The sequence below is a fragment of the Aquila chrysaetos genome, chromosome 5 (assembly GCF_900496995.4).
Source record: "Aquila chrysaetos chrysaetos chromosome 5, bAquChr1.4, whole genome shotgun sequence".
Classification (NCBI taxonomy): Eukaryota; Metazoa; Chordata; class Aves; order Accipitriformes; family Accipitridae; genus Aquila; species Aquila chrysaetos.
The window spans coordinates 44061703-44073045 of NC_044008.1; the positions used below are offsets into that span (position 1 = coordinate 44061703).

Consider the following 11343-nt stretch of genomic DNA (forward strand, 5'->3'; position numbering starts at 1 on the left):
ACACTAACCTGCATTATTTTGTTTCTTTTGTGTTTTTTTCCCAAATTAGTTATGGTCCTGGAATCACCCTAATGGGAGTGCCCTTGTAAGAATGGCTAACATTAAAGATGTATTGCAACAAAGAAGAATTGATCAAAGGTAAATCATTAGTTATGCTATTCTTTAATCAGACACGTAGGATAACGCAAATGACTGTGTAACATGCAGCAGCAATTGGTAATTGAGAGGATACTTGCTTCATAATGTTGTAGTGCAATAGCTTTTGAGAAACTGTTCTCTGAATATAATTCTGGCACAATTTCTATTCAAGGTCCATTTCAGTTTCAAATACTGAGTAATTTTTCAAATTTTAAGGGATGTTTATTTTTTAGACAGCAAGTAATTCAGATGGGAGAATTTACTGATAAAAGGAGCAGACTTAATCTTTTCTATTGATGTTACTATATTATAGCTTATGTTGGTGGAGATTTTCTTACCTGCTTCAGCAAGACACAGTAAAAATTATTTATTTGTGGCGTTGGGAAATACAGTCTATAGATTTAGTGCCACATTGCACACGGTGTTTCTGTGAAGTATTTGTCATTCATTGTCCTTGATGAAAGATGAAGGCATTTAGAGCCTTGCATAAGTAGTTTACTAGCTTGGTATTTTTTGTTCATTGGTTTAATTTGTAGGGTGACTTTTTGTAGTAGTACAAACACTTGCACTGTGTGTGTGTTAGGCTGGATCTCTGAGTTTTATTTGAAACCCTGTCAGATTTCCTGGCTTTATAAACTTTATATATGTTCTGTTTATTTAGCCTAGATAAGTCTTACTAAAGATTGTGGAAAATTAAAAATTGAATAGATCTCTTTAACCGTAAGTCAGCCTCAGATTTTCATTTCCCAAATGTGTTGTTTTAATGATCCAGTGTTTCCATTTTTTTGTTTTGTAACTAACAGATACCAAAAATATTTGAGTCAATAGCTTTGTGGCAGGAGCAATATATCTCCCGAATATAAACTAGAAAAATGGGGTTTTTTTAAATAAGGTGCATGTTTTATGAGGTTTTAGTTGTTTGCAGTTAAAGACTGTGGCATGTTTCTTGAAAGACTGTTTCTCTCTGCTCCAATAATAAAATGGCCGATTCTTTTTCTTATTTAGGATTTGTAATGCAATAACTCGAAGCCATCCTCTAAGAAGTGATGTTTACAAATCTGATCTGGACAAGTGTCTCCCCAACATCCAGGAAATCCAGGCTGCACATATCAAACTCAAACAGCTGTGTGTTAATGGTATGCTGGACTGTCCTTCTTTCATGGTGGTTACTTTCTTGAAATACAACAAATTCTACTAGATCTGGCTAACAGGAATAGTTATTTGAAGTTGTTCTGCAATGTAATTACTTTCTTTGTTGCAGAGCCTTTTGAAGAAACTGAAGAGAAGTGGCTATCCTCACTGGAAAATACTCGCTGGTTAGAGTACATTAGGTTTGTACCATTCATAAAACGATGGTTAATGAGATGTGAAAAACTTTCACCAGTGTAAATAAGCAGTGAATCTGTTGAAGGATTCTCTATTTCAATATATGAGTTAGGTAAATACAGATATTCCAAATACTTTTTTCTTCTAGAGTGTGAACCTGTTATATTAACTGTTGTATCATTTTGTTTTCCTGTCTAGATCATTTCTTAAGCATTCTGCTGAGCTTGTATATATGATGGAGTGTAAGCATGTTTCTGTAGTTCTACAAGGTAATACAATCATATAGCATGCTGTATTCTTAGCATTAGTATGATAATGTAGATAAAAACATTTAGATAAAATCAACTATAATCTTTATACGTAAACCCCATTGCTTCTAAATATTTTAGGTATTTGAGGAACTAGAAAGGAAAATAATTTTGTTATGTCTCTGAACTGTAGTGTAGTCCACAGCATCAAAGGAATATTTTAATTTGAGTCTTTGTGGTTTTTATTCTGATAATGATATGACAGAATCAAAACATTAGGGTGAACTTTTGTACTGTGTTAACTGGGCTAATACTCCATGCATAAGCAATGCCAGTTTTATTCAGAGCTCCTATGTACAAAAGTATTTCACTAACAGTGGCTGCTGTTGTGTAAATGCAAACAGATATTCCAGAAAAAAAAGACACTGAAAAATTTGCTCATATCAAGATCAGAAATTTTGTAATTTCTGTAACTTTTACAAGACCCATCCAGCTGGTGTATCCCACTTTCCCCATATAATGACCTTCCAAAAACTGCTTCAGGGTGGAAAATCTGTTGAAAAATTCCAGCAACATGAACACCCTCCTTCTTAGCACATCTTGGTTTAAATACCAGGCGTTTGGGTGGGTATTTTGTTCTTGGTGAATGCATTGTTGTGCTGGATACTGCAGGAACCTTTTCTATTGTATGAGTCTCAGTTAAAAAAAAAAAAAAAAAAAAAAGGTGTTTTGTTCTTCTAGTTTTTTTTAAACTATGAGAACCATTATGGCAGCAAAAAGCATGTTTTAAAAGAAATTCAAAGAAAAACACTAGACCTACTTGCTGCTTTTTTTAAGATCTAATTCTGTATACATGCATATATATACCTTATATATTTCATACATTCTGTATGTTATTCACAGAGGAAGAGGGACGGGACCTGAGCTGTCTTGCCGCTTCTCTCATTCAAGTCATGCTGGATCCCTATTTTCGAACAATTGTTGGATTTCAAAGCTTAATACAGAAGGAATGGGTCATGGCAGGATATCAGTTTTTAGATAGGTGTAACCACTTAAAGAGATCTGACAAAGAGGTAATGAATTGTATTTGTATGTGATAATATCTGCTGGTTAATATCAGCCTGAATATTTATTCACACAGAAATCTAAAAGTAAAAATATTTTTTAATACTTTCAAATCTCATTAAACTAATGTCAGAAAAAATGAGTCTTTGTCCAGGATAGACATCTATTTTCTTTATCTTCTGTAGCCTTGTGAGAAGCAGAGAAACACCAGGTGCAATCAAATGTTGCTGGGTTTTTATGTTGCTTCAGTGTTATACATGAAAAGGTCCCACTGTTACAAATGCTAGCACAGCCCACATTTTAAATTGAAATAAAAGGGGTTTAGGAGTGGGTTTGGAGGGGGTGGTTTGTTTTGTTTGTTTTACCAAGGGTATCTGTTTTCATCCCTGGTTTTTTGAATGCAAAGTCATATCAATGTGCAGTACTTTGAAAAGTACTGAGCTGATAGAGAAGCACTGCAGCTTTATGAACTGATACACAGCTGCCAAACAGATTAATAGAGGGGAGCACAGTGCTTGATTTTTAGTATTTCCAGCTAATCTTATTTGGCCTTTTCATTGCAAAGGAGCGACTTGTAATTGCAGTTGGAAAAATAGAGGACCCTAGGTTAGCAGCCTTTTTCGGGGACAATGCCCAAGAGTAATAGAAAAGCAGTATCCCCAGAGAGTGCAGCCAACAGATAAACTGAGGACAGTGAGCACTAAGCAGGGAAAATGCATGTAGGATAAAGAAACTGAAATACCAAGGGTGAAATAATGAGAAAGCAGATGTTTTGACCCTAGGAAAGGACATACAGAAGGGTGAAACTGGGAAGAGGAAAATATTTGTAGAACTTTATATAAATGATAGTTTATACTTTTGCCATTCATGGGCCACTGCGGAAAGAGCTAGAAAGCGTAGTGAGAAGTTAATGTGGCTGAATCATAAGCCCTCCAGTGACTCCAAACAGGAAAGAAGTATATACATTGTGAAAATAAGGCCAATTAGTAAGGAAGGCACTAATTTGGAAATTATTTCTGACAAGATGGCAGAAAGCATTTTTGCAGCTACACGAGTACGAAGAGAGCCCAGGAAAGAATTGACTGGCTTCTTACAGAGAAGGGAAAGCTGTGGAAAGGTAACGCTGAGAAAGCCAGTTCACATAGTTGCTTGTGAAAGTGGCTAAACAGGAATACAGGGTGTTACAGTTGCATAAAATCATACAAAATGGAATACTCCAAATACTTTACCCTGTTGGGGAATGTACCAGAGGTATAGGTGAATACCCTAATGGAGCACTAACTGCAAAGAAATTGGTATGACTTGGGAAAAGCTTATGTTAAGGCTAATAATTCTCTGTTTCTTTTCCCAGTCTCCTTTGTTCTTGATGTTTCTTGACTGTGTTTGGCAGCTGCTAGAACAATACCCAGCAGCCTTCGAGTTTTCTGAAATGTACTTGACCATATTGTACGACAGTGCACGTATCTCATTGTTTGGCACTTTCCTTTTCAATTGTCCTCATCAGCGAGTAAAGGAAAGCACTGTGAGTATGAAGTGTTCCACCTACTTTTCTAATAAGAGACTTCAGCAAGTCCTTCTGGAAATAACGTCATCTCAACTAAATGGTATTCCTTTGTATTTTTCAAAATGTCACACTCTGGGGCAAAATATTCAGCTCCCCAGATGAATATGATCAGAATGTCCTCTCAGGTGATCTTTCCATAGACAGTTGGCATAGACAGTCTTTTTTTTTTTTTTTTTCCCTAGAAAAGCATTGTTTTTGTACATTATTATTTGTACTCCTCTAGGAAACAGATTTTATATCTGGAACTGATAAAGTAGAATGACGGGCAATAAATAGAATTTCACACTTCAGGCAAACTTTGAAATCTCTTAACGTAATTGTTTAAATAGTTGAAAAAGTTGGAAAAGACTGTAAAGTTCAAAGTTATTTAGAAAACTGAACACTTAGATTTGTTTTTGAAAACTGTAGCTTATCAGAACTGCGTGTAGAAAACATTTGATGGCTGATAAAGTAAATAAGTAAAACTTACTTATTTTGTTAAATATCTTCCCTTTAAAGTTTTAGGTAGCTTACCTTACAAAGAAGTACAGCATTAAGGGACCATTAGTGTATTCTCAAAATAACAGTTTGGGGGATTTAAGAGTAAACAATTTAATATAATTGAAAAGTAATTTTTGCTAAGTAAAGTAGTCCTGCCTCTGCATTGCACAAATGAAAAACAGGGTACAGCTGTTTTCTCCTGCAGCAGACTGTCTTGCTGCTCTGTTGTTTTCATCCCCAGCCACCTCTAAATTATATCCCTGCTCTTCTATGCTCAATAGTTATGCCCTGGTTTATAGTTAAGATTTGTGAATAAGCCTATTTTCTTTGATTTTAATATGCCTGAATGTTAACTTTTTGCAGGAATTTGCCATAAGCAAAAATATTCAGCTGGGTGATGAGAAAGGCCTCAAATTTCCTTGTGTTTGGGACTGGTCTCTTCAGTTTACAAGCAGGGATCGCCTGCTCTTTCACAACCCTTTGTATATTGGGAAGAGTGCGCCATGTGTACAAAATGGAGCAGTGAAAACTTTTAAACGCTCAAAGGTAACTATAGTGATGTCTGTGAATGGACTGTTTCTGTGCTTAACCATAAGGTGTTAGTGCTTAAAAATTTAGTTATAGTGTTTTACACTCTCAGTTTAGCAATAGGAGCATCAATTCTCTTAGCTTCCCAGCCTAAAGAAATTATTTTCTGTACAAGTAAAGATGCAGATTGTTGAGCCTTGTGCTCTGGGACATTTTCTGATAGGGCTGAGCTCAGTGCCAACATTTGCCTTATTTCACCTGTGGAGAAGTGATGACATGCCACTTTTTTCCCCCAGGGTTGTCAGTTTTTTCAGTGAACACTCATTAATTTAATCATTCATTGCTTTAGAAAGCCTCGAAAACATACGTATTTCTTTTTAAAGGCTACAGGTGGCCACAGTTTGCCCTGTGAGCCCTGCAGTAGTGACTCACAAGCTCAGAACTGTTTAAAGGTCACATCATTTCTCTGGATGATGCAGCCTAGCAGCTCAGGGAAATCTGCTATTCAAATGAGCATAAAACTGGAAAATTACCAGTATTTATTTTCTGCAGAAAAACTACAGCTCCACATTGCGAGGCGTCCCCCCAGCATTAAAAAACGGAATCATCAGTGAGCAAGAGTTCCTTCCAAGAAGAAACTCTCTGATACTAAAACTGAAACCGGACTTTTTACAGCAAACAGAGAGTCAGAGTAACAGTATGGAACAGTACTTCAGAGACTGGTTTGCAAAGCCTGTTGATTTGCACGGTGTAATTCTGCCCCATATCTCTGGAACACAAATAAAACTGTGGAAACTGTGCTACTTCCGCTGGGTTCCTGAGGCCCAGATTAATCATGGTGGCTTCATCACTGCTTTCCATAAAGTTTCTTTGCTGGCAGATGAAGTAGACATGTTAAACCGGAATCTTCGGCAGTACAAAAGCAACTCTTCTTTGCAAGGCAGCTGCTCAGAACTGGATCAAAGCAGGATGTACTTCAGAGCAAATAGTTTAAATGACACCTCTGAGGCCCCAGACTTTCTCTCTTCCTCATTCCCATTTTCTCCTGTAGGGAACCTATGCAGACGGAGCATTCTGGGGACACCTTTAAGCAAATTTTTAAGTGGGGCCAAAATCTGGCTATCCACTGAGACACTTGCAAATGAAGATTAAGATGATGCGGTGGTTTAAAGGTTTGGGGAGAACACAGCATATCATTTTGTCTTTTCTAAGTTAACACTGCTAAATGCGGCATTGAAAGCTGTAATAATTTTTATATACAAACGTTATGTAAGTTTTGCACAAATATTTAAAAGCAAAGCGAGTCATGCTTCAAATCGCACAATTTTGTCTTCAGTAGTTCTCATCTGCTAGGGCTTCTGGTCCCTAATTTCTTCTGTATTTTTGTGGTTTTGGCTTATTATATGCGATGGGGCATTTCATTAGCTAGTTGAAAGGCATGGTGTGGTCATTAACAAGGCTTCTGCTTGAAATGTCTTTTTTCCCAGATAGTGACTGAAGTGACTCTTGTGCCAAAACAGCTTGGCAAATCAAAGTAGTTCAGTGCAGTGGACAGAGACCGACAGCTGAAATCTGGGAACAAGCTATTTTATCAGATTGCCTCTTCAGGAAGAATACTTACATGCATACATACATACATACTAACGTTCCGTGACTTGGATCATCCTACATATGTGTTAATGCAGGGTGTATCCATGGGGTGGTTGTTCCCTTTTCTTTCTCTCCCCAAAAGGTATTCATTAACAATTAGTCAGATTTGTGCTCTTTGTCATGAGCTTGACTTTAGACTATAGGAATCAACTTCAGGACAATGCACTGTTAACCTTAAAACATTACTGTAGATATGGTATTGCAGTAGCTTTAGAAGTGCCTTTAATTGGGAGGAAACAGTAGCAAGATTACTCTAATGCAGCTGACCTGACACCCCCCCCCCCCCCCCCCCCCCCCCCAACTTTTTACAGTAGGTTGTTACGGTAAGTTATTGTTCCATCCCCTGCATCCTCCTCTCCATTTCTGGAAATAACAGAAGGCCAGCTCAAGAGACAGCAGGTTTTTCCTCTTTAAGGTTAAGCTCATTTGTAAGTCTCATGAGAGCCTCACTTTTTAATGTAAGCACCTCAAATACTCAGCATTGTATCCCTGCATGGATCCTGATCCCTGCCAACCCTCTCCTCATCCTGTTGCAGGATGAAGTAGCTTTCAGCAGAATTCATACTTAAGCCCTACTCAGTTCCAGAAAGGAGGACATGCTCCAAGTGGCCAAATCCACGAGGGGTGCTAGTGCTGTTGTAAGCAGGTGCTGGAAGAAGAGCGGTTAGTGGTGCCGCCTTCTTACATACATGCATGTCCATATGGACAGTGCAATGGACAAGTGCTGCTTGAGGGAATTAAATCCAACAGCCTCCTCTGTTTAATGCAGTAGCCTCCTCTTCACTCTAAAAGCTTTTAAATGATACCTCTCCCCTGGATGCTGTGCCAGAAAATGTCTCAAGTTTCATAGGGAGAAAAGCAAGAAAGTATACTGGGAGAGTGGAGGAATAGTAATGTGTCATTCTCGTAGGTTAAGGCTTTTGTTGGCTGCCTTCTCTTAACAGTGAGGCTGTATTTTGTATTAACTGATTTCTGTGTAAAACACAAATGCTATTGAACCAATGCCAAGCTTCTATTCAGGTGCTGACTCACAGGTTAAGGCACCGAAGGCCTTGTATAATAGACTACAAGCTGTTCTCAGTTATCGGGGAGGGGGGTGAAAAAGCTGTACGATAATAATATGCAGTATATTACAGTTTAAAAAAGGCAGGGAGGGATGGGATTTGGAGCTTTTCATTTGTTTGTAAAACCAAACTGGTCTTCAGCACAGCCTAAATTGCAATGTGGGTTTTGGATGGCTAAGATTGCTCAAGGATTTATTTTAGAGAATACACATCTGGAGTGGCCTTATAGGTGCAAGCTTTGTGCTAGAAAAGTCCAGTGCATACAGGACCCTGTTTGCCCCAGGCTAAAAATTACCTAAGGTACAAAGCTGTTGGGGGTACTGGCTATGCTGCTTTCTTGCACTGTGTTTGGTTTGGTGGGGATAAGCGGGCAGTTTCATTGTAAAGGTGAGCTAATGGGAGGTGTGGGGTAGACTTCCTTTTTTAACTAACCAACCCCCCCCCTTTTTTATGCAAAGCAGCCGAGCGTGTGTGTGCGTGCGTGTGCATATGCGCGTCTGCATGCGGGCACGCACATGCATGTTATGACATAATGCCAGATTGGTTCTGGTCAACTGTTTGTGAGGAAGAAATGTGTATTCACCTCAATTGCCTAATTATGCTGCAAGACGGTCTGAGCATGTTAAATGGTCCACAAACTAGTGTTCATTTACAAATTGCTGAAGCAGTCATCTGACTTCTTATATTATTTCAAATGTTTGTATTAGTTTGCTTTTGTGATTTTTTTTTTTTTTTTTTTTCATTAGCTTACTGCTTTCCCTGCCCTGATACTTGACATAAAAGACCTCAACCTGTGTGCTTAGTGTCTTTTGGTACCAATTTTTTTTTTTTCTTTTTAAAATTACAGTTAAAACTATGGTGTCCTTTTCTTTTTTTTCCTTAGAAGTGTAACTTTTTTGGTTTAAAGGTACCAAATAACGTGTAAATAAATTACTCCACACAGGCAGCTGGTGGAATTAAAAAAAAAAAAATAAAAAAATTAATGTTTAGGCTAGTACCCTTTGGGGGAAAAAATGGGTACTTATTTAAACAGGATTGTCTTTTATAAGGAGATTTCAGACATTTTAACATTTCAGTTCGAAGTTGTGTACAGATGCTGCAGATGGTCTTTGTATTTTATACATATATATATATATAGCATGGGAGGGGGTTGAAAATAATATGCCTTTATAATAAAAGCTGTCTAAATATCTATTTGCCAAACAGACTTAAAAAGAAATTTTACACAGTTCAAAAAGGGGAGTTAAGCAAGCAGAGGCTGAGTTGGCGATAAGCGTGGGGGAGAGATGGGGGCACCTCCTGCAGGGAGGAAGGGGAGCTATCCACCTTTCCCTGGAAATATAGACAAGGTTCTGCATCCTCAGGGTTGTACAGGCCTTGCCTTCTGAGGAATTTGAACAACTGCTGTGTGTCTGTGTGTGTGTGCATGCGTGCTTGTGTATGTTGTTTCCTCCTCTTAAGTTAAACATCTTAATTTTTTTAATTTACTTTTGAAAGACAGGTACTAAGTGTTAATTTTAAAATTTTCTCCACTCTGCACAGTTGCCTTAGCAATAGTCAGTAGGGACTGCTCTGAACATCTTTTGTAACTTTCAAAAGCAATTTTGGGGTTTGAGTATGTATCTTTGACTTCTATGTACAGAGTACTGATATAAAAGTGTGTGTATATATATGTGTGTGTGTGTGTGTGTATATATATATGTACACATTTTCAAATTTTAATTTCTGTTCACCATTTAAAACAAGATACTGTTAATGCCATTTTGGTGTTGCAAGAGTAGAGAAACTACCAAGCAGCTCATCTTTTTTTGTCTGTTTCTAGAAAATGTGCACTATTTTGGCTGTTACTGGCTGTTATATCATGACTTTTGTACTACACTGTAAACCATGCGGGGGGGAAATACGAAATGCTGGTTGATACGGTTAAAAGTGTACCTCCAGTGTCATTAAGTACTGCGAGGTAGAGCTTATTGTAGACTTAGTGATGATGGCAGTACAACTTTATTCACCATTTACTGCCATGTATTGAAGAGATTTCTTTCATTCCAGAAATGCATTGAAAAGTGTGTGTTTGTGTGTATATCTACACCCAGGCCTGCACATGTGTTTAATGTGCACCTGCCTGCAATACCACTTTGATATTAACTGCCTTGTATTTTTAATGAAAATGTAGCAAGGGGGGCAAAGGTTTTGGCTTACTCTCAGATGGAAAGACATTAAAACCAAAAAATTTCTAACATATATTTAAGCAAAGGACAAAATCTTAAATTTGCCTCTAACATAAGAGACAGAAATCTGTACCTCAAATTGCTCTAGGCAGTAAGTTTCTAATGCTGTTGCTGTGATGGTTTAGAGCTCACTATTTCAACTGAAACTAAAACCTTTGTGCCTGATAACGATTTATTGAGTAAAGTAGCAGTGCCAGGAAGATTGTAAAATCCTGATGCTGAGTTGTGAATGTGAAATAAATTAGACTAAATAAAAGTTCCTACCTTTCCACAGCGAACTTCAGGTGGTTTTCTTTAACTTCCTCTAACAACAACAACAACAACAAAATAGCAGGGGCTGTGTGTTTGTTTTTTCCAAGAAAAGCAGGGACACTGTGCTGTAGAAAGATGATTAATAAAAAAGATATGCAAATGATCTTAATTTCTCACTACATTCTGTTAGTCTCTGCTGTTTGTATGGTAAGCAAAATTTCTGATATCAGGCAAACTTACTCAGTATGAGAACGAAGACTCCAGAGAAAAGATGTTGGCTATGGGTTAAAATTGAGACAAACCCACAGGATTTTGATGTCTTAAAAGAGAACTCATCCTTTTGGTTCCATTTCAATTGACTTATTTCTGAATGAGAAAAACACATCAATTTATGTGGGGCAAAACTGACTATAATAAGAAGTGACACACCGCAACTGAGTGCAGTGTTACTGGCACTGAACACCTCCTGTCTACTATGAGAAATATTTCCCCTTTATACAGATAATACAGATATTCACAACAGAAGGAGCTGTTAAATAAATTATCCTTTCATATGTAGCAGCACACTAAAACAGCATTTAAAAAAAAAAAAGTTTTATGCCTTACTCTAGGCCATCATTGATGAGCTGTATTTTTTTACATTAAACTGAAAAATTGAAACACATAATACAAAGGGGGGACAGTTAGAGAACCACGCTGGTCCTGACAGTCCTGGAAAGGTGCTAAACTTGCACCTTGCAAGGAAACTTGCACAACAGAATGAACTCAGGCTACACAGGCACCATGGAAATGATCAGGAC

The 11343-nt window shown here is 37.6% G+C and overlaps 1 protein-coding gene across 4 annotated transcripts in view; it reads left to right on the plus strand.

Moving 5' to 3' along the window:
• The window catches only part of MTMR10 (myotubularin related protein 10), a 44421-nt gene extending 33852 nt beyond the window's left edge, over positions 1-10569 (plus strand). For all 4 annotated transcript variants that reach the window (XM_030015224.2, XM_041123851.1, XM_030015226.2 and 1 more), the window contains 8 exons: positions 50-138; positions 1144-1274; positions 1400-1469; positions 1663-1733; positions 2616-2785; positions 4129-4299; positions 5185-5367; positions 5902-10569. In XM_030015224.2, the coding sequence (XP_029871084.1) occupies positions 50-138; positions 1144-1274; positions 1400-1469; positions 1663-1733; positions 2616-2785; positions 4129-4299; positions 5185-5367; positions 5902-6501 (1485 nt within the window). In that variant the 3' untranslated portion in view covers positions 6502-10569. The remainder of the gene's footprint in view (positions 1-49; positions 139-1143; positions 1275-1399; positions 1470-1662; positions 1734-2615; positions 2786-4128; positions 4300-5184; positions 5368-5901) is intronic.
• Positions 10570-11343: the final 774 nt, after the last annotated feature.